Source organism: Prosopis cineraria, unplaced genomic scaffold (assembly GCF_029017545.1).
Source record: "Prosopis cineraria cultivar Desert tree isolate PC_DT_omini unplaced genomic scaffold, ASM2901754v1 PC14, whole genome shotgun sequence".
In the NCBI taxonomy this organism is placed as follows: Eukaryota; Viridiplantae; Streptophyta; class Magnoliopsida; order Fabales; family Fabaceae; genus Prosopis; species Prosopis cineraria.
Window position 1 is genome coordinate 1197884 of NW_026555345.1, and position 23152 is coordinate 1221035.

General features: G+C 36.5%; 1 protein-coding gene across 1 annotated transcript; it reads right to left on the reverse strand.

Moving 5' to 3' along the window:
- Positions 1-1942: 1942 nt before the first annotated feature.
- LOC129293794 (uncharacterized) lies at positions 1943-21649 on the reverse strand. The gene is made up of 10 exons (XM_054931902.1): positions 21271-21649; positions 19219-20824; positions 17363-18739; positions 16699-17078; positions 14553-16330; positions 13095-13533; positions 3380-3527; positions 2897-3000; positions 2458-2549; positions 1943-2369 (listed from the first exon to the last, which is right to left on the reverse strand). Exons 1-10 carry the CDS (start codon positions 21510-21512, stop codon positions 2293-2295), a joined length of 6243 nt encoding a protein of 2080 aa, XP_054787877.1. The 5' UTR covers positions 21513-21649; the 3' UTR covers positions 1943-2292.
- Between the last annotated feature and the right edge of the window lie 1503 nt (positions 21650-23152).

The following is a 23152-nucleotide window of genomic DNA, read 5'->3' on the forward strand; positions in this document are numbered from 1 at the left end:
AGGAGAAAGTTAAGGAGTAGAAAAGAAATAATTATAATTTGTAAAACTTCTCAACAATCTTGCTTTCAACATTTAAACTACTTCTACAAGCTTCAAATATATCAAAGAGAATTTTTGAAGTATTTAAATAAGTAACTTGAAGCTTTTCCTCTCAATGGAGGGGGTATTTATAATTAAAATGAAGACTCATCCTCTTATATCAATGTGAAACTCTAATATATATATCGTTTACGTTTGTTCCTCTCTCTCTCTCTCTCTCTTTTTTGGAATGGGAAAGGCCACGACTGAAGCTGTGCAAAAGATAACAATTAAGTCATGTCAGCATTCAAAAAATTATTGCACTTTAAATATGAATCATTTAAAATCTTGATATTCAAACTATCTCTAATAGCATGCCAAACAAGCCAATCTGCATAGGTGTTGGCTTCTCTATAGACATGGTCAAGAATGATTATCTAATCTCTTATTATAAAATCTCTAATCTTTTTAGTTATTTTTGAAAGAGGAAAAAGCTTTTAAAAAATCAGTGTTGACGTTGATTTTAGAAAACTTGATAGTTTAGCACAAGTTAAAACCTTTTAAAATGTTCAATAATTAAGCAGTAGTATTAGGATAATAACTAAAATATTTAGAGAAGTCTTTTATCTCGTTCTTTTTAATCACGTTCGCATCTCCTAAAGAGTCAGTACACACGTTTCTTCCTTTCCCAATATCACGTTCGCATCTCGTCTTCCATCACTATTTTAAAATATATATATATATATATATATATTATATATTATGAGATTTCAAGTCACTTCCTTCACCTTTATATATAATATATATAATATATATATATATATATATATATATATATATATATATATTTCTTTTCTTTCTTTTCTTCTATTTAGTTTATTCCTTTTTTCTCCTGTAAAATAAAAAAAAATATGAGCAGATTTTGTACCGATATTTCTTTTGATCTTATACCTAAGTGATGAGAAAAAAATATGAATATTAATTAAATAGATATAAAATCTTAATAAATATAATCAAATCTAAACTAAAATTTACACCTATTTAATTAAAAAATGTCAATTACATGAAATTAAATTACCTCAACTATTATAATATAAATTACCTCATCATACCAAGAAAACAACAAAAATTATACACACATCACCGACCCTGTCATTAACTTTGACTATTAGTATTTTTACCTTGTCTTTTAAATTTAAAATCCAAGTACCTCAAGCACATAAATTTAAGCGCCTAATTTATTTTCATAAAATCAATATAGGCAGCTTATTTAATTTATGTAAGAAATTTTATTATCCAGGTTATCAATATTAATGTTACAAAAGAAACATAGTAAAATAAACTTAAATTTTAGTATTATTTTTTTAAAATAAAATTATGCTTTTGTTTATTTTTTAATTGGGGATTGCATGAAACCAACTAAATTATCGTGAATAGTACAAGTCTTTGTCATTTAAGTGAATGGCTAAGGACTCAAATCCCATTTAAAGGAAGATATTATTTCCCACGAGGTAGCGTTTTCAGCTTTTTGTTTTTCCTTTAAGTAATGTGGCGTGCCTCCCTCCCCCGGGCGGGGTCCTTTCTCTCTTCCCTTTTCGTGTTGTGCGCGGCCAGAACAAAAGGTAGCGGTTGAAGCTGTATTTTTATTTTTGGTTAATGTACGGCCTTTTCCCCGGTGATGTAGGGCTTTGGCTTTTGGGTAAGGGATTCGCGTCAATTCATGGAGCTTAAAATTGCATTACACCACACCCCCCCTGTTCATTGAGATTAAAAACATCTAAATTCCTTGCCAGAAAAGTGCAATATGCATCGATGACATTGTCACCACATCAATTCATGGGCACGATTTAGTTAGCCAAAAATGAATAAACAAAACAAAGATGACCAGTTGATTCTTAAGTAATAAACTATCCGTACACTGAGATTTAACAAAAACAATGTGTGTACAAATCAATACACTAGAATACGTTGAAATTTGAAACTCCATGTTTTTTGTACAATTCCGTTGCAAGTCTCTTAATATTTCATACGCATCCTCTATCAATCAATATGACGATCTAAACAAAACTGTCCACCTCACATGACGGGGCTTGGTTTAGGATATCTGGATTTTAACTGTAAAGCTGGAATAAATCAAGTTACTCATAGATCTATCAGAGTAAACATGGCAAGTACACCGTATGTTGCCATCTTACAGGTGGAAATACATCAATGCGAGAAGGAGAATTAATCAAGATTAGAACCAAAATTTAACAGGATCAGGAAATTAGCAAGTCACACTTTTCCTTCGTATTTGTAATTCAATTTATAATCACGCTGCAGATCTGCTAAAGTGTTTCTGCAAGGTCCCTCTACAAAACAGGAGAGAAAAAATAAGTGAAAATAAATTCTTCAATTTTGATTTCTCGCCCAAAAACTTATCGAATCAAGATTGTTTACCTCCAAAAACAGTATGAAGATACTGAAGATCATCAAGTGAGCAAGCGTCTATTAAAGCATAGACACCGGGTCTTAGAGTTTCATCTATTTCTCTGCAAAGTCACAAATGCAACACGTGGCATCAGCTAATGCTACTGAGAACAGGTAAACATTCAATAAGCCGACTATTGCTTTCAGTATAGTTAGTGCATTTCAAACGCAGCCTATCAAATTTAATCTCCCACAATATTTGCAGCTTGCTGATTTTGACATTCAAATTATGAGAATGAAAGGCTTCAGTATTTTAGGAAACTTGCGAACATCTGACATGGACGTAGATTAATGTCAGTAAAAAACACAAAGGGCAATCTTTTCTGCGATGTAGAGTGTAATCAAATTTAGGCAAATTTTTTCAGAAAATGGAAGAGAAAAGGGCAACACAGAAAAACTAATAGAAAACCTTCTGATGCCACTCCTTTTGGGACCGTATCCAGAATAAACCCAGATGTAGTTTGACAGAAACAGAGAGCATTGCCGGTTAAATATGTCTTTCTGCTGTTTTACCTACAGCATGATCATAAAAAATGGGTAAGCAGAAAATAAACAAGGCATCGTGTATCAAGTATAACCATGTGAATTTTTATGTAGCTCATTTGTGCAACCAGTAGATATTTGCAAATTAATCAAGTTGAAAACCAAAGTTCCATCACCAATATTAAGGCTTGGCAAGGAAGCAATGCCATATGTTGCAAGGCTAATTCATACAAAGAACATGTTTTTTCATACGTTGGTTGAAATAGACATGCAACTTGTTTATAAAGAGACCCAAGGCAGGAATAAGAGAAAGAAGGAAGAGTTTACCATATTAACATGCAAGAAGGCAAGGTAATGATACATTTAAGCTCAGAAAGTACGTACAGACACACTAATAGACATCACATACCTCCTCATAAACTCTTCGAAGAAAACAAGCACATTTTACTCCCTCTTCTACTTCCCATGAAAAAAGATCTTTATCATGTACCAATTCAAGACAATAAAGAAGAACAGCAACAGAAGCTTCGAGATGGGCAACGCAATGCTTGCACTCACTGAAAACATATAGAACGAGGATATTTCACTAAAGATAAACCATCGTGTCATAAGCATCAATATTAACATTTTCCGGATTCCCAAAACAAGGAAAGCAGCAAATGAGACCAAGATAGTATACATATAAGTTACGTTTAGGCAAAGGTTATTTATACTGGGAGCCAGTCAGTTTCTCTCAAGTTCATCTCCATTTCCTCTCTCTCCTGTCAGCACTATCACTCGGCTTATTTTCATCAACTGCAAACATGCAGGATGGCAGGTCCAATATTTCGAAGGTGATATCCAAAGTATATCATGCAAATGACTTGGTATCTCAATTAGAAAGAAAACAAGTGTTTAAGATATCAGCATAAACTATTAGATCATAAGATCTATCCTACAGAAAATCACTTTCTTGAATGATAACCACAAGTATTGTGAGATGGTTGGATTTCATGATTCTGGATATAGGAGTACATAATTGTTTCCCAACCGCCAGGACATAGCCTTTGACTACCAGGTACATAAAACCCAAAAGAACCTCCCAAAACATTACACATCTTCAAGTCTAATCCAGAAATCCCGGCTATCCTCAAAGCACTCATCAAACAAAAGAGGATTCTCCAGTCATTGACAGCCACCCTATTCCGGATTAAGCCTATTCCATTCTATCCCACAACCCATAAAACATCTGTGAAGGCCGGTGGGTAACTCAAGGGGTTTGAATTAGTGGGTATAGTTTTATTACTGACATTTGAGTTGTGACTTAAATATGAGATTAATGGTATGGAAATATGTATTATTGACATATAACATGTAAAATGGGTCTTTATTTATTGGGAAAAATATAGGTTTAGATCCCTACACTTCGCTTGAGTTTTGCTATACGTCCCTGCACTTTTTAAAAAAGTGTAGGAGCCAAATTCTATGTTAGAATTTATTAATGAAATTGTTCTCACTCAACAACTCAAGCTTTTAGGTTGAATTAACTCTTGACATCATATCAAAACCTCTATAAGACAAGTTGCTTAAAATTCAATGGAACCCACTCTAGATTCTTTAAATTAAATTTGGGCAAAATGCACAAGGTGCTGTACTTAACATAAGTTCAGATGGTCACTGACATGAAATTGAAAACTCTACGACCAACTGATTTAGAGTTGATCCTTGACATTAAAACCAAGATTCAGGCTCAGCTTATCACATAGCAGGCCTGTTCTTTCTCCACAATTCCAAGCCTCAACAGGTTTTCACCTGAAAAGGCTTGTTAGAGAGTAAATATTATCGAGTCTTCACTTGTCAGCTTAAGCTTTTAAATTGAAATGATCCCTGATGTTTCCCTTCAGAATGTTAAGAGGAAATTGATTGTATATAAATTCAGATAAATATATTCATACTTTAATTTTTTTTTTTGGGTCATAAATACTACAAAGGGATTAAGCTTATGAGTTATTCAATAAAATTATGGGAAAGAGTGATTGAACATAACTTGAGGTTGGAGACTAGCAATTCTAAAATTAATTTAGTTTTATGTCGAGAAGGGAGACTACAAAAACGATTTATCTACTAAGAATTAATGGAAAAGTATCGAAGCAAGGGTAGAGATTTACACATGGTTTTCATTTATTTGGAAAAAGCCTATGATTATGTATCCAGAGAAGTACTTTGAAATGCTTTGAAAAAGAAAGGAGTTCAGGTTGTTTATATTAGAGCTATACAATATTAGTATGGGGGGCAACAACCAGCATACGAACATCTGGCGGTGAGACATAGACTTTCTGAAGTTATTGAGCCGAATTACTCTGGTATATTCATCCGAAGGTATGTACAGCAATATATACATAAGCAAGACTGATCATATCTCCGAGAATGATGGAGACAGAATCAGAGGAGTATATCAGGAAGTGAATCGCGTAAATCACTCTGTTATAACTACCCAATATCTCTCCCAATAATAACATATATTTACATTAAATAATTACTATTTCTAACCACACTCCCCCTCAAGTTGGATCATAGATGCTAATCATATCCAACTTGCTAATACAATTATCAAACGCTGGTTTGTGTAATCCCTTGGTGAGCACATCTGCAGCTTGGAGTCTAGTTGGTAGGTAGATGAGGCACACGACTCCTTCCTCAACTTTTTCCCTAATGAAGTGTCTGTCAATTTCCACATGCTTGGACCTTTCATGTTGGACAGGATTTAGCACCATACTGATTGCAGCTTTGTTGTCACAGTAGAGCTTTAATGGAGGAGCAACTCTGACATGTATCTCATCCATGACTTTTTACTCTCTATGTTCTCAATCTCAGGAGCCCCTCTTAGTTCAGATTCTGGCTGTACTTCAGGCATAACAGTCTCTCTTTCTCGCCATTTCTTCCTTGAGTAAGTGATTGGTGTCTTTTCCAGTGCATTTTCTGCATTTTTATGATGCTTTGAAGGACTTTTCACCTTAGTTTCTGGCCTAGGAGATTGGATTCTGAGTTCGGTGGTATGAGGGACAAGAGAATGAGGGACAAGAGATTCAGAATCAGTATGATACTGAGATTGAGGATTTTCTGAGTTTGGTTTTTCTGGAATAACAGGACCTGAAACATCTTCCAAATGCTGAAAGTCACTCCCTCTCTCCCCCTGAATTGAAGCATTTGGGTAAAAGGGTTCATGCTCAACAAAGGTAACATCTCGACTTACGTAGAGTTTTTTAGTATGAGGGTCAAAACACTTGTACCCCTTCTGTGTTGAGGAATAACCAAGGAAGAGACACTTGACAGCTTTAGGATCCAGTTTTTGAGAATGGTAAGAGTGAACATAGGTGGTGCAACCAAATATTTTAAGAGGTAGGTCAGTGGCAAGATGAGTGATGGAGTGAGATTCTTTGAGTTTCTCAATTGGTGAAATATAAGAAAGAACGCGACTAGGCATGCGATTGATTAAGTATGTTGCTGTAAGAATGGCATCACCCCAGAAATATTTGGAAACGTTATATGTGAATAATAAACTCCGCCTATGTTTATAGCCGGTCCCAAACCCGGGTAAAGGAGGAGGGTTGTGTTAGGCCATCAACAGCCAATGTAAAAATTTGTTGAATCTATCATGAACATGGACAATAGACGTTATAATGTTAATGCTAGGTCGTTGCCCGTAAGTAACGCGCTGCATGGCTCGAGTACAGTGATAAGTGAGTTAGAGCCGCTGCATCGGCGCCCGGATGTAGTATTAAATGAGCAAGGGCTACCGCGTCATTCTGGACGCACGCGGCTAAAGAAGTTAGTCCATAAGAGCAAAATTAGATTTGGTACTTGGAATGTTGGGACATTAAATTGTAAATCTGTAGAGGTTGTAGGGGTTATGATTCAAAGGAAAATCAATATCCTTTGCTTGCAAGAAACAAAATGGCGTGGAGAAGGAGCTAAGGATATTCAAGGTTTCAAACTTTGGTATACAGGAAAAGTAAGTGCACGCAATGGAGTAGGCATCATTATAGATAATGAGTGGAAGAAGAACGTTGTAGAAGTTAGCAGAATTGGAGACAGAATTATTTCTTTAAAAATGATAATTGGACGTGAGACTGTTAATATTGTTATCGCTTATGCGCCGCAAGTCGGAACAGAAGCCAGTCTTAAGGAATTATTTTGGGAGGATCTGGAGGGGTTGATTCGACACATACCACAGAGTGAAAAGATTTTTATTGGAGGAGACTTTAATGGGCATGTCGGGAGGGAAGCTGGTCAGTATGCGAGGGTGCATGGTGGTTTTGGTTTTGGAGAGCAAAACAATGAAGGGCAAACTCTTCTTGATTTCTCATTGGCGTATGATTTTAAGATTGCCAACACTTGTTTCAAGAAGAGAGATGAGCATCTCATCACTTACAAAAGTGGAGCCTCAAGGTCGCAGATTGATTTTCTTTTGGTTAGGAACACAGATAGAAAACTTTGTAAAAATTGTAAGGTGATCCCTGGAGATGCTGTAACGACACAACATAGGGTCCTAGTCCTTGATGTGTGTATTATGAGTAAAATCCAAAAACGTCGACAAGTAGTAACACCAAAGATTAGGTGGTGGCAATTAAAAGGTGAGAAGCAAGATATTTTCAAGCGAAATCTTTTGGATAAAGGAATTTGGGATTCTCAGGGAAGTGCTAACATCATATGGGAGGATATGGCTAAAAAGATACGGGAGGTTGCAAAAGTAGTTTTGGGAGAATCGAAAGGTTCTGGTCCGAGAGATAAGGAGTCTTGGTGGTGGAATAATAGTGTACAGGACAAAATCAAGTATAAGAAGAACTGTTTTAAAGCCATACATTTGTGTAACAATGAAGAAAATTGGAAGAGGTACCATATGGCTAAGAAGGAAACTAAGAGAGCTGTGGGTGAAGCTCGTTCCAAAGCTTTTGAAGAATTTTATAAGAACCTTGAGACGAAGGAAGGAGAGCAAAATATTTATAAGATTGCCAAGAGTAGGGAAAGAAAATCAAGAGATCTAGAACAGGTAAGGTGTATTAAGGATGAAGAGGGAAGAATTTTAGTTACAGATGATGAAATTAAAAATAGATGGGAGACTTATTTTTCTAAACTTTTCAATGATGGAGAGGATTCATCTAGTAACTTGGAGGATTTAGTAACTGGTGAAGGAGAACAAAATTTATCATTCTATCGAAAAATACGTGATAAGGAGGTAAAGGAAGCTCTTAAGAAAATGGCAAATGGTAGAGCTAACGGACCTGATTGTATATCTATCGAAGCGTGGAAATGTTTAGGTGAAGAAGGGGTGAGATGGTTAACTAAGTTATTTAATGTGATTTTACGGTCCAAGAAAATGCCTGATGAGTGGAGGAGAAGTACATTAATTCCTATTTATAAAAATAAATGAGATATTCAGAATTGTACTAACTATAGAGGGATTAAACTCATGAGCCACACAATGAAATTGTGGGAGAAAGTAATTGAGCACAGGTTGAGATTGGAGACAAGTATTTCTGAGAATCAATTTGGTTTTATGCCAGGTAGATCAACTACAGAGGCAATTTATCTACTAAGGGGATTAATGGAAAAGTATCGTTGTAAAGATAAAGATCTACACATGGTTTTTATTGATTTTGAAAAAGCTTATGACCGTATACCAAGAGAAGTGCTTTGGAAAGCGTTGGAAAAAAAGGGAGTACGGATTGCTTATATTAAAGCCATACAAGATATGTATGAGGGGGTAAAAACTAGTATAAGAACGCCTAGTGGTCAAACAAAGGATTTTCCTATAAAGATTGGACTACATCAGGGATCATCTCTGAGTCCTTATTTGTTCAACTTGATTTTAAATGTTTTGACGGAACATATTCAAGAGGAAATCCCGAAATGTATGCTCTTCGCGGATGATATAGTTCTTATAGCAGAGACAAGAGAAGAGGTTAATTGCAAACTTGAGTTATGGAGGAGGACATTGGAGTCGAAAGGTTTTCGTCTGAGTAGAAGTAAGACGGAATATTTATATTGTAAATTTGGTAAAGGACTATTCGAAAATAATTTGGAAGTGAAATTGGGAGATCAAATTATACCTCAAGTGGAAAAGTTTAGATATTTGGGAGCCATTATTCAAAATGATGGCGAAATCAGTGGAGATATTTCACATAGAATTCAAGCTGGGTGGTTTAATTGGAGAAAAGCTAAAGGAGTTATTTGTGACCGTAAGGTGCCTAATAAACTTAAAGGAAAGTTTTATCGTACTGCTATCAGACCAGCAATGTTATATAGTAGTGAATGCTGGGCTCTAACGGGACAGCAAGAGCATAAAGTTGGAGTAGCAGAGATGAGAATGTTACGATGGATGTGCGGACATACACGTAAAGATAAAATTCGAAATGAGCACATACGTGAAAAAGTGAGGGTGGCACCTATTGAGGAAAAAATGGTAGAAAATCGGTTGAGATGGTTTGGGCATGTACAAAGAAGACCAAGGGAGGCACCAGTGAGAAGAGTGGAACATATAACTTTGAGTCCGATTAAGAGAGGTAGAGGAAGGCCTAAGAGAACACTCTTGGAAGTTGTTGAACGTGATCTCTTAATTAATAATATTTCTAAAAGCTTAATAAATGATAGAGTACAATGGCGTCTTGCAATCCATGTAGCCGACCCCACCTAGTGGGATAAAGGCTTGTTGTTGTTGTTGTTGTTGTATATGTGAATAATAAAGCACGAGCAACTTCTAAAAGATGTTTGTTTTTCCTTTCCGCAATGCCATTTTGTTGAGGGGTGTTAGGACAGGTGCTTTTATGAACAATTCCATGGTCTGCTAGAAACAGATCCATGGTGTTATTGAAGTACTCAGTGCCATTATCAGTATGAAGCACTTGGATTGTGGCATCAAATTGGTTTTTTATCATAGTATAGAATTTGGAGAAAACAGAGGGTACAGAAGACTTATCTTGTAATAAGTAAACCCAACACATTCTGGTGTGGTCATCAATAAATGTAATGAACCATTTTGTATTAGTACGATTAGTAACACGAGTAGGACCCCACAAATCACTATGGATTATGGAAAAAGGATGGGTAGACTTATATTCCACAGGCTTGAAAACGGATCTGTGATGTTTAGCAAGTTCACAATCAGTACAATGAAATGAAGAATTTTTATTGGCTAGAAATTCTGGAAACAAACGACATAAAAACTGGAAATTTGGATGACCCATTCTCCTATGCCATAACATAAGATCCTTAAAGTCTTTATTTTCTGATGTAGATGCAACACTGCACTGGATTCGAGACCAAAGACTACTCGCGGTAGATTCACCAAGATAGTAGAGACCATTATGCTCCTTAGCACTGCCAATCATCTTCCCCGATGAGAGGTCCTGAAATATACAATGAGTAGAACAGAAATGAGCCCAACAATTAGCTTGTTTAGTCAACTTACTAATGGACAGTAAACTACAAGCCAAGTTCGGCACATGTAAGACATGTTCTAATTTCAAAATTTCAGAAATAGCGACACTTCCTGTCCCTGCTATTGATGAGGACGTCCCATTTGCTGTGCTTACTGTTTCATTTCCAGCATTAGGAGCATAGGTGCTGAATAGTGTAGAGTCTGATGTCATATGGTCCGTTGCCCCAGTATCAACAATCCATTTGAAGTTATTAGTAGAAGTAAGTAAGGCATGATTACCTTTATAGGCCACAGATGCAGTATGATTTTGTTTCTGCCTTTTTTCATTCTGCTGGAGCATACTGAGCATCTCGAGCAACTTACCGAGTTGTTCCTTATCAATCTCAGGCACCGGTGGGGTTGATTCTGATTTATCTGGTGGTACATCATGAGAAGTCTGATATCCTCGTGTCTTTCCTTTCCTCGGCTTCCAATCAACTGGTTTGCCATGTATATCCCAACATGTCTCACGAGTATGTCCAGTCTTCTTACAATGGTCACAGGTCACCTTTCCTTTTTGGGTCTTCTGACTCGTGTCATTGCTCTTGCTCACAAGTGCAGCCGAGTCCAATGCTGGTTGCGCGGAAGTGGGCCCCGGAAGCATAACTTTGCGTCTTGAAGCTTCACGACGCACCTCAGAGAATACTTCTCTGGTTGATGGAAGCGGTGTACGACTCAAAACTCGTCCTTGTACATCATCCAAAGATTGGTTTAGACCGGCAAGAAACTGAAATACTCGTTCATTTTCCATCTGCTCCCTATACCGTGTTGCATCTTGGCTACTTGACCACTCTAAGTCTGTCATCAGGTCCAGTTCTTGCCAAATAGCATTAAGTTCTAACCAGAAGGTCGTGACATCACGCTCCCCCTGTTGCAGTGTCCATGCCTTCATTTTAAGCTCATATATGCGAGCCAAATCCTTCCCATCAGAGTAGGAGTCTCGCACAGCCTTCCAAATTTCATGGGCTGAGGGAAGAAACATAAAGCTTTGCTGGATTTCTGAAGCCATGGCATTTATCAGCCACGATGATACCAGCGCGTTTTCCGTGTGCCACTGCTGAAACTCTTGCGTCTTGGATTCTATTGGAGTTTTCGATGAGCCGTCCAGATAGCCCATCTTTCCCCGACCTCCAATCGCGAGCTTCATGGCCTGCGCCCACATACGGTAGTTCGCACCGTTAAGCTTCACAGAGACGAGATGCACCGAGGACCCTTCATGGTTGGTAGTTGATCCTATGAGACCACCCACCTTGCTCGGATCGATCTTAGAGGACCCATCATCAGTCGACATCAGAACAGTGTCAGTTGGGTTCGCCTCACTCTCGGTACTATCTGCTTCGAAGCTCTCGGTGCCGGATTCCACTGGAAAGTGTCGCGGCTCTGATACCATGAAGTTATTGAGCCGAATTACTCTGGTATATTCATCCGAAGGTATGTACAGCAATATATACATAAGCAAGACTGATCATATCTCCGAGAATGATGGAGACAGAATCAGAGGAGTATATCGGGAAGTGAATCGCGTAAATCACTCTGTTATAACTACCCAATATCTCTCCCAATAATAACATATATTTACATTAAATAATTACTATTTCTAACCACACTTTCCTATAAGAATTAGACCACATTAGGCATCATTATTGAGCCCTTATTTGTTTGATTTAGTTCTTGATGTTATGATTGAGCATTTTCAAGAGGAAATCCCCAATCGGATGCTTTTGCAAATGATATAGTTCTCATTGCAAAGTTAAGAAAGGAAATTAACTATAAACTAGAGTTATGAAGAAGAACCTTGGAGTCAAAGAGTCTCCGTCTGAGTAGGAGTAAGATGGAATATTTGTATTATAATTTTGATAAGAGATCAATTAGTAATAACTTGAAAGTAAGATTGAGAGATCAGGTCATACCTTAAGTGGAAAAGTTTAGATATTTAGGAGCAATTATTTAATATGATAGAGAAATTGATGGAGATGTTGCACATAAGATACGAACTGGGTGGTATAATTGGAGAAAGACTAAAGGGATTATTTGTGATAGAAAGATAACTAATAAACTTAAAGGGAATTTTTATCGAACTGCTATATGACCAGCCATATTTTATGACAGTGAATGTTGGGCTTTAAAGGGACAACATGAGCACAAAGTTGGAAAAGTAGAGATGGATATACAGGCATACAAGAAAATATAAAATAAGAAATAAGCATATACAGGGAAAAAGTGGGTGTAATAGCTATTGTAGGAAAAATATTAAAAAATCATTTGAGATGATTTGGCTACGTTTAGAGAAGGTCGTGAGAAGCACCGGTGAGAAGAGTGGAACAGATAGCTTTAAGCTAAATAAAAAAAGGCAGAAGAAGACCAAAGAGAATATTTATGAAAGTTGTTAAATGAGACCTTTTAGTTAACAATATGCCTAAAAGTTTGATAGATGATAAAACACAATAGTGTCATATAATCTATGTAGCCGACCCCGCTTAGTGGGATAAAGCTTATTGTTGTTTGTTGTTTTCTTAATTTAATATAAAAAGCTAGGCCAGGATTTTATGACTAGGATGAGTATAAAACTTTTGCCTCATTAACATCACATATGTGGCCTTTCTATTTTTGCATAATTAGATCACATAAGCCACTATTCAGACTTAAAATATAAACAAAAGAAGCATACCTTTGGTGATGCTTAATAGTGGTGCACAACAGTTGACAACATGCAACAAATAGGTTTAATGAGAACTGGCTATCTACGTAACGTAAATTCACTGCTTCTACTTGATGAGAGATTTGCTCTTCTGAAATCATCAAAGGATCAGATGAGCCATAATCCTTAGAAACTCTAAGCTGATGAAAATTCTGAAAGAGTGCCGCAGGGATTCGTAACAAATGGCCTATATGCCATGAATCCATACGGAATAGAGCATGTTTCCTTGAAATTGTAATTAGTACTTCAACACACATAAGAATTGCTGATCCTGGATCTGGACTATTGACAACTTTTGACGTTGAATCCCCATAAAAAATTAGTGGACTCTGTAAATGCAGAATAATGTTGAAAACAGCAGCTGCCAGGCACTGAAAGTGTCTTTTAACCAACTTCAAGCCTTTACGACCTAAGAAGGAAAAAATGTCAGCATAATCTAGATAGGCAAGTATTTTCAAGCATTTTGCATAGAACCAAAACACAGTTTATCAATAGGACAGTAACAATCTTTCAAGTCTCGTTCTGTGCAATATCAGTAATTGAAGAATTCGTTTGTTTAGTTTTTCTTTATGATAAGTCATCACAGTGAATATGGCCACCATAATGTGGGCACTACAGAGAAAGTTACAAGGAAAAATCATCCAATTATTTGAGCATCTTGATCACCGATGAAGCATATGCTTCTCCATACACACCAGTGAGCATACAGTAAGTGTTAAAATCCCATTATTTATGCCCCAGATTTTTCTCTGCATTTACTGTACAAATGTCAACATTTCATTTTCTCTCAATTTCCTATTCTACGAACCTTTTTTTTTTTGGAACAAAAACTGTTCTACGAACCTTTGTTTCTCATTTATTTTTCCAGATTTTTTTTCATATTTTTTATAAAAAAATTTCAACAGATGGAACAAATGAATGGCTATAATATTGAAAGACAGTAATTTCTCCTAAATATGAATCGTGAGATATCTAATCTGTTTGACTGATTACTTGTTATAACATAATACATAATCACAAAGCAATCTCAAGTGCAGATTTCCTTCAGACTTGCTTAAATCAAAGATAAGCAATGGTCATCACATGAAAATACACTCTTTGACCTCCTCCCTATATTCGGCCTTGTGTTTGGAAATGGAGCCTCAGCCATGATCTGTCGTCATAAATATCCTATTTCCACTTCTCCATCAATACATCACCCATACCAAAATTTTATACAAATGATGTTCCTTGGATTTTCAGAAACCAAGTGAGCAAGTATTTCTTTTTCAACATAAAGTAAAAACAGTTTCAACGAATTAAAAATTCTGACATAAAGTGCTACATTTTTAAAATAAAATAAGTGAAAGGCACGACAAATGAAACAAAATGAAACGTTTATTTTTAAAATTAACACATAAGCTGCGCTCATAAATTCTGACATATTACCTGAGACAAATTCAAGAATCATGTCAAAGCCATCAATGCCAGCTGCAACAACTGGGGAAATTTTGCCCCCATCTGTGCTAGTCTTTATGTCATAGTTCATAGTGTATCCTTCTCTCACTCCAACTAGAGCTCTTTCAACGGCCTGAACAGCAGATAGAAGATGCAACTCTGATGGCTTCTCTATATAGGCTTTAAATGACATCCGCAACCTAGCTTTGAATTCATCCAAGCAAAGGCAGTACAATTCACTTGAAGAACTTGCCTCAAAGGACCTTTCATGAAGTTTCTTTGCACTTGACTGTCTCCCATGGGAGGTTAGAGTAGCTCGTTTTCCTTGCAAAGATATAGTCTTGCCTATTGCCCTCAAGTATAACTCTATCAAGTTAGTATATAATTTCCTGGATGAGGTAGGATCAGAGAACGGAAAATAACTTGATAATTCTCTCAGATAACTTAGAACACCATCTAACAAAAGAAAAGCAGGTTGTTGAGGGACTTCAGTCATCTCTACAAATTCTAATAACAAGACTCGTGAAATTTCAATAAAAGTAGGCACAACACTTGACAGCAAGGAAGGGCTATCTTTCTGCAAAACAAGCTTCAAAGGAACTGCGGAAGAAATTAAAAGTTGCCTCAGTAAGAAAGCTACTTCAGGGTGATCATCTTTTAGCAAGCTTTGCAACAAAGGCTTATTCAGACACTCAGGCTTCAAGGAATCAGCCCTAACCAAAATACTTGCAACAGAGTTTTCACATCCTGGTTCCAACAATATATCTGGACTACTGGCACCTTTAGAGTCATTATCAATGGCTGATGAACCTGAGGAAGTAATTGTATCTTTATATTCCTGTTGAATACCGCTTGAGGCACCAGCCTTAGTACACGAGCACTCAAGGGTAAAACATTTTGCACTCAATGAACACAAGCTTTCAGAGGGGTGATTCTTATCAGCAAGTAATTTATGGACAAAAAAATCAACTACTTCCACAAGAGCATATATACAAGAATTTACAATAGAAGTATGTTCATTGTTACATGTCCACACTTCTTTATGATGACTTCCTTTCACATATGTATGGTCCATCACAGAAGCAAAGCTCCATAAAATTCCACTTAAGCAAGAGACTGTAAAAGACAATTTATTCATATTTTCATAAGAAATACCAAATCCCACACTGCCAGCCTCATGGGCATCTTTTAGAGAAACAAGTATGCTCTGCATCTGCTCCTTCAAATTGTCAGTCATGAAAGTTAAACTTTTCAAAGCATTAAACTTGAGGAAATCAACACAGGCAGCGGCCGATGAGGATGGGGGTGCTAACATGTCAAAGCCATTGCAAGCAACAGGCTGGGAGGATTGGGGTAAATGATCTTTTTCATGAACAATTCTGTAACTTGACATCTCTTCACTAGGCTTCTCAGCTTCTTTATCAATAGGAAGTGCATGAATAATTTGATATTTCACTATCCCCAACAAGACATATGATGTATGATCCATTAAAGAGAAAACCATGAATTTAAGAAGAGTAGTATTTTTAGCAGAGAATTTCTCTATATGCCCCAGAATCACAGAAACTGACTTGAAAAGCCATAAAACAGGATATGTACTTCCAGAGATGATCAAATTTGGTAAGGATTGATCAACTTCCGCCTTCTTGCAAAATCCCATTATTATATACCTTAATGCCTTTCGGCAGGAGACAAATAATCTCAATAACTCATAATAATGATCCTGGTTCACTGTATCCTGAAAGTGTAACAACGAAATGACAAGAAGCCTGCAAGATATAAGTCAGAAAGTGAGGATCATTCAATTTAAATGCTCCAACGATTATTTCCAGAGAACCCATCAAGCAAATGACAAATAAATGCATCTTAGATATTTTTATCACAGATATCTGGATTTTGTTTCCTTCTGTAAGGGTTGTCAGTTTCACAATAAACATATTTGAAAATTTCAGCGATGCAAGATAAAACAAACAAGAGTTTCCTATCAAATAGGTGAAATGGTTCAGTCTTTCTATTAACAATATAAAATTACTCAAGCAAAAGCTGTTCTAGACTCTAGAAAGGAAAGTTATCTGAACAGGAACAACTAAAAAAATGGACTAGACCATATGGAAACATCCAGCAGAGATGTGTGTACCTTTCAAGGTTGAATATGCAGTTAACATAAAGTGAAAATGATCTTTCATTTATATCTGGAATACGACATAGAAAGCTCAGTAAGCAGTGGCAAATAGCAAAACTTTTGCTGGTGAGAGGAGAGGCCTCTTCTTCTCTGCCAAAATCTGCAGGCAGCTTGTCACATGATTGAGCTATTGACATATCAACTGGAGAACAATTAACTGGAGAGTCCTCTTTTCCATCAACAACAATTACTAAGTTGTCAAGATCTTTTATAAACTTGCGCCAGTCAGGTGACCTCTGAAGACTGACATCTGAATATGCAATATTACTAAACAGTGGTATCACAGATTTCTCTAAAGCACAGCAAATCCTTTTTGCCAGATTCCTGCAGGTAAACTAAAACAATAGTATGGAATGAAAAACTAGAACTGTATCATAAGGATTTAGAATGCCATTAGGGAATTCAACGAGAGACAAATAGAAGAATTGATAGACAGCAGACCAAAATTGACTGAAAGATTGGTGAATATCTATATATAGTTTCTTAGTAGTTAGCATAGGAAAGTGCACATGCATGTGGGTGCACGTGAGAGAGAGAGAGAGGGAGGGAGGGAGGGGGAGAGGGAGAGGGAGGGGGGGAGAGAGAGAGCGAGCTTCATGTACAGCCAAAAAAATCTTACCTTTTGTTCATACAAAATTGAACTGCTTAAAAGTTCTGACGATATCTGTGGTAAAGCAACTCCTCTGACCCTTTTATACTTTTCAATCTCGGGCATACCAAGCTCCTGGAAACTGCTTGAAACACAGTGAAGGGAAGCACAGAGCAGATGTGTGAAGAACTTCTTTAACTGCTTCTTGGAAGCATGATTGCCCCAAATATCAATATTTTTGCATAGATTTGACCAAATGGCTATTGGCAATAACTTATCATATGCAACACAAGTTCCTAGATTCCATCCATTGTTTTCATGAGGATCTTGAGCAGTTATATGTTCACAATTTACTTCATCAGTACGGAAGAATGGTGATTGATACACACATGATAAGTTCTCCATCATAAAATTGGTAAGTCCAGCTGCCTCTTCTTCTATTGACTTGATTCGTGAATTATAATGAATATTTTGCAAATACTTGAACAAAACAATCTGCCTGTTCAAGTCAACAAGCCTCTGAAGAGTCATAGAGTGCAATGTATACACCAAAGGATAACTGTCAGTTAAGCAATCCTTGAGATAGATAGCAGAGATAAATTGTATAACAGCAAGAAGTGAAGCACAAGGTTGAACAATCCAAGAAAAATATTCCATGTCTCTCCCATCAATCCTCTCCGTCAACTCTTGTGCAGTGTATGCTATGAAGTCCCCCAATTCAGCAGACATCTTGTTAGATAAAACAGGAGGCATAAGGCTGATTGCTTGCCTATGTAAGCTTCGGCAGGATACAAGCAACTGAAAAAAGAACAGAATGACCCATTTACTGGACCTAGAAAAGTTCTTCAGAAATTTTCTCTTTCCAGCCACCTGATCAACAGTGTTTCCCATGACATTTGAAAGGAAGTTGCAGATATTTGGTTGCTGTCCTACTAGAGTACTCAAGTAAGGACGCATTAGTTCTATTAGTTCTTTTATAGAACCTCCAATCAGATTACTGTTTCCTTCAGTGACAGTGAGTGATTCTAGCACTAACGAATACAGCCTAGACAAACCCCTACCAAAAAGCACCGCTCGCAGGTTAAAAACTTGCCTTGCATGTTTTACACTTCGATTATTAAATTTTTTGCCAATGACAAATGAAGAACAATCTTTCAACCACATGAGCGATTGAGATATATCATCTGTTAAATGTCGGATACAACTGCTCACATGACCTTCTGGAATGGATTGAACAGCTTTATGAATGGCATTGATTAAGTCCTGTGAAGATAGTAGCCTATCCACTGATTGTGAATGAACTTCATTAGACACAGGAGTCAAAAACCTTGAAGTTTCTTCAGTATCATCCCCATGACGTATGGTCAGTCTAATAGCTTTGCACAATGCTAAAATAGCAAAGTCCACCTACATCAGTTAAAAATGTGTAAGAACATGCCTGAAATACATCTAATGAAATAAAAGGTAGCAGATGAAAACATGTAACAAGCAGAATAAACAATAATTATAACAATTAAAGAATGGCTTCATCCAAACCTTCCATCCCATATACCAACACTCTAGGATTGCAATTTAACACAATAAGCCGGAAAGAGAATAAAAACACACAATGGCAAAATAAACCATAATTATAACAATTCAGGAATGGCTTCACCCAAACCCCCCTTCCTCCATACCAACACCCTAGAACGCCCAATTTTTATTGAGCTTGTGGCTTGTTGGTGAGAGCATTCTGCCATCATCTAATAGGTCATGAGTACAACATGGCAGGAGATTCACTAACAACCATAAGGGGACATAACCAATCCAAAATATAAGAAACGGAGTGGACTTTACTGAGGAAAAATGCCATCTTGTAATGCAGAGCTCAGAGTTAAGAAACTAACCCGGCGAAGTTGACTGTAGATATTGATTATTTGACTCCCCAAGCCTGATATGCTGGAAGATAATGAACATTGATCAAGGGCATCTGTAAAAGTCCCACTGATTCCTAAGCATGCTAACACTGTAAACCATAAGTTCACCAGATCTTCTCCAATAACCTCATATTCAATTTCCAAAAGATACCCTATAGCAACTAGCATCTCATTAACTGATAAAGTAAGTGTTTCCATTTCTATCATGTTACTTACATCATAATTGGGAAAGCATAGCAAAGTGGTAGAACATGACATTAGTACATTATATATTTTCTTCAAAAAATTAAGACAAGCTCCTCCAGTCATGTCCTCTGTCCTCACATACACCTTCTCTTGCATAAGACTAGCAAGCAAGTTACTAATAGATTTTAGTATACCATGAAGCACTGACAACATAAGTTTGGTGTCAATTTTAGCTTGACTATATTTATCAACCTCAAGTAACAGAGGCTCCATAATGTGAAACAAAAAATTAAGAAGTGATTTTTGAGTGTCAGGAGACACGTTATTTGAGCTATTCTCCCCTGATTCTAGTTGTCTTGTATCTCTTGTACTCTCCATTCTCTTTGTTGCTTCATGCAGCACTGAGGTTCCCTTGAACTTTCTGGCAGCATTGACATACAAATGAAATAAAAAACCTATGCTACCCATTGCCATTGCATTTTTTCTTGCTATAACTTTGTTCAATACATCAAATAAATGTCTATGATAACTCCTAATAACTGCTTTTGAATCTTCTGATTTATCATCACATGAAGCAACATTCATCTCTAAACCATGCAAGCTAAAGAATCCATCAATATGTACTGGATGAAACAGCCCATACGAAAGAACTTCTTCGACCACCTTCAACAACCTCTCTGTCCAAGGGATATTGCTTTCATTTACCTGAAGGTTCAACTTACCTAACAATTGCAACAGTGGCTCAAGAAGTTTATCCACAAAAGTATGAAATCCATTTTTCCTAGCTGGATGAACCCTCAAAAACTTGGAGAATGGCTGAAGCACCAAACACAGAAAGTGTAGAGAAAATTCACCCATATTGGTCCTATCAAGATGCTTAGTATACATTTTTTGGACAAGCTCAAGAAGCACACAAGCTGTCGTAACCCACAACTCCAAATTTTCATTTGACAACCCACCATGGGAGGAGAATACCAATGAAACACAATCAAGGACAGCACCATACAATCTGTACCTTTCACCAGGTATAAAAGATTCTCCTGAACAGATGGAGGATTCCTCCAGCAGTGATAGAGCATTTTTGGCAATAAAATGAACGGGCCGTAGGAGATTTTGAGACATATTCAGAGAAACGTCAAACTTCAAAGACTCCTGCAAGCAGAACTTGAATATCTCCCAGCAACGAAGATCCATATATGCCTCAGCTCCCCCAACCTGGGATCTTTTTCCATCACTCGGATTTTTTGTAAGTAAAGAAATCAACAGCGACTGGATCCAATCATTAAGGAGATATAACAGTCTGGGCAGTTTTATTGTTTCACAATCCTGATCAGCGGGATCACTCTCGTCGATTCTTGATTGCACAAAACTGAAAGCTAATTCGATCTTCCTGCATTAACACAAACTTGTAGTGGGAAAGTGACAATAGAAAATCTCATCGTTCCTTTGGATGGCTCACCAGAGGCAAGGGAAAAAAATAGATAAAATATACTTAAAAATTAATTTATTTGACAAAACAAGATATGTACAACTGTATAAGGCCTTTGCCCCCTTGGGACTTTTGATCACTCCCTTACACATCTTACCAGGAAGAAAATGCTATTTCTGCTGGCTTTTGGTTCATTTTTGGAGCATGTGCTCAATGACTTGAATAGCGTTATAGCACGTCTTCTTTCTGGGTTTATGGGGTTATCAGTAACAAAGTTTTACCATGGCATGTTCGAAGAGTTGGAAGAAACTAACTTATGTAATGCAAAAGAAGTACTGGATAGTTATAACTAGTCTATCAGTTAATTGAACGTGATGACAGGAAGGGGGAAAAGGGGGCAAAAGAACCTCTGGAGATCAAGTTGCTTGTTTTGGATGCATAAAATCAACTGAAGGTTCTTCCATGGAGGGAAGAATTCAAACTCGTCGGACAGGGAGTCTCTCTTCTCTGATTTTGTGTCATGTTCCGCTGTTCTCAATTCGATTCTCTGCGCTTTGGAAAGCCGTTCGGTTTCCCCGTGGCTTCTTTGCTTTCGCTTCTTTGTTTTATTTCGGGCTTTCATTTTGACTTCCAGTTCCGCATCAGCCATGAATATTAATTAACAAGCAGGAGATAATGAACTATTAAAAAGGACGGAAGAAAGCCAAGTGATAATATCTCAAACCACGAATTTGGATGGGAGGGTTTAGAAGCAGCGAAGCAGGGTTTTAGCTCTTTCTGACTTGTTTCTTTCTCTGTCTTCTCTTTTTGGTGGTGGACTCCCTCTTGCTGTCACTGTATTCAACAACGGGCAACAGGCATCACAACTGTGAATTTTTTTTTTTTTTTTTCCCTGCGAGCTTGTCGCTAATTCTTAAACTTTTGACCAACATAAAGCTCAACATAAACGTGGTGCATTCCAGTTAAAAGGTGAGAAGTGAGAAAATTTTTAAGTAAAATCTTTTTGGCTAAAAGAATTTGAGAGCTTAAGGAATTGTTACAATCTTCTGAGAGAATACAACTAAAAAGGTAAGGAAGGTTGCCGTAAAAATTTTGGGAGAATAAAAAATTCTTAGCTTGAGAGATAAGAGTCCATGGAATGATAATTTACCAGGAAAAAGTCAGATATAAAAAACATATTTTAAAGCCATTCATTTAGGAAGCATTAATAAAAATTAAAAAAATTATCATATGGTTGAGAATAAAATTAAAAAAGTTGTGAGTAAAGCTCATTTTAAAATATTTAAAAAGTTTTACAATAGTTTTGAGACAAAGAATGAAGAATAAAAAATTTATAAAATTACTAAAAGTAAGGAAAGAAAATCAAGAAATTTAGAACAAATAAGGTGCATAAAGGATGAAGAAAGTATTTTGATTACAGATGGTGATATTAAAAATAGATGGAAAACATACTTTTTCAAACTTTTTAATGATGGAGAGGGTTCGTTTAGTAACTTGAAACATTTAGTAACTCATGAAGGAAAATAAAATTTATCATTCTATCAAATGATATGCAATAGTGACGTAAAGGAAGCTGTAATCTCCTTACTCATTTATATATACTAAACTCAAATTCTCACTTAAATCGAGATTAATTCAAAGTAATGAACAAGTTTTTCAAATTTGCAACTTGAATTATAAAAATGGAATCCCAAGTTTTGAAGATTCAAAGCATCTCAAAAGGTCTTACAAATGATAAATCAGAGTTTAATTATTGTATGAAAGCTTGGGATCATTAAAAGAAGGATTAGTGCATTAGCATAGAATCAAAAAACATGAAAATTTTACAGAATCAGAGGTGTGCACCACAGCTCATAGTACTTGCACTATGGCTCGTTAAACAATGTGCCACGACACATTGCACATCTCATGATAGCAAAATTCTGCTATTAACTTAATAACACTTAAGGAAACTTTTGATGCACCCTAAATCTCCGTTGGATGTTCGATTGACACAATCTAGGTGTCTATAGAAAGCCTTTTCTAAGCTCTAGTTAAGGACTTTGATTTCACACTCAAATTATTACCCATTCAAGAATTAGACAATCATTTCAAAATGCTCACTTTTTCAACAATTTACACAAAACTAAGTATCCAAATCCCATACCAAAACCAAAAGCCATAAATACTACCCAAACCACATGCAAGAGACTAAAATGAACTTGTGCAACATACCACAACATTTATAATACTTATTAATCACATTTTTATTACTCAACTCCTTAATTTCAAAAACAAAAGGGGAGCTCA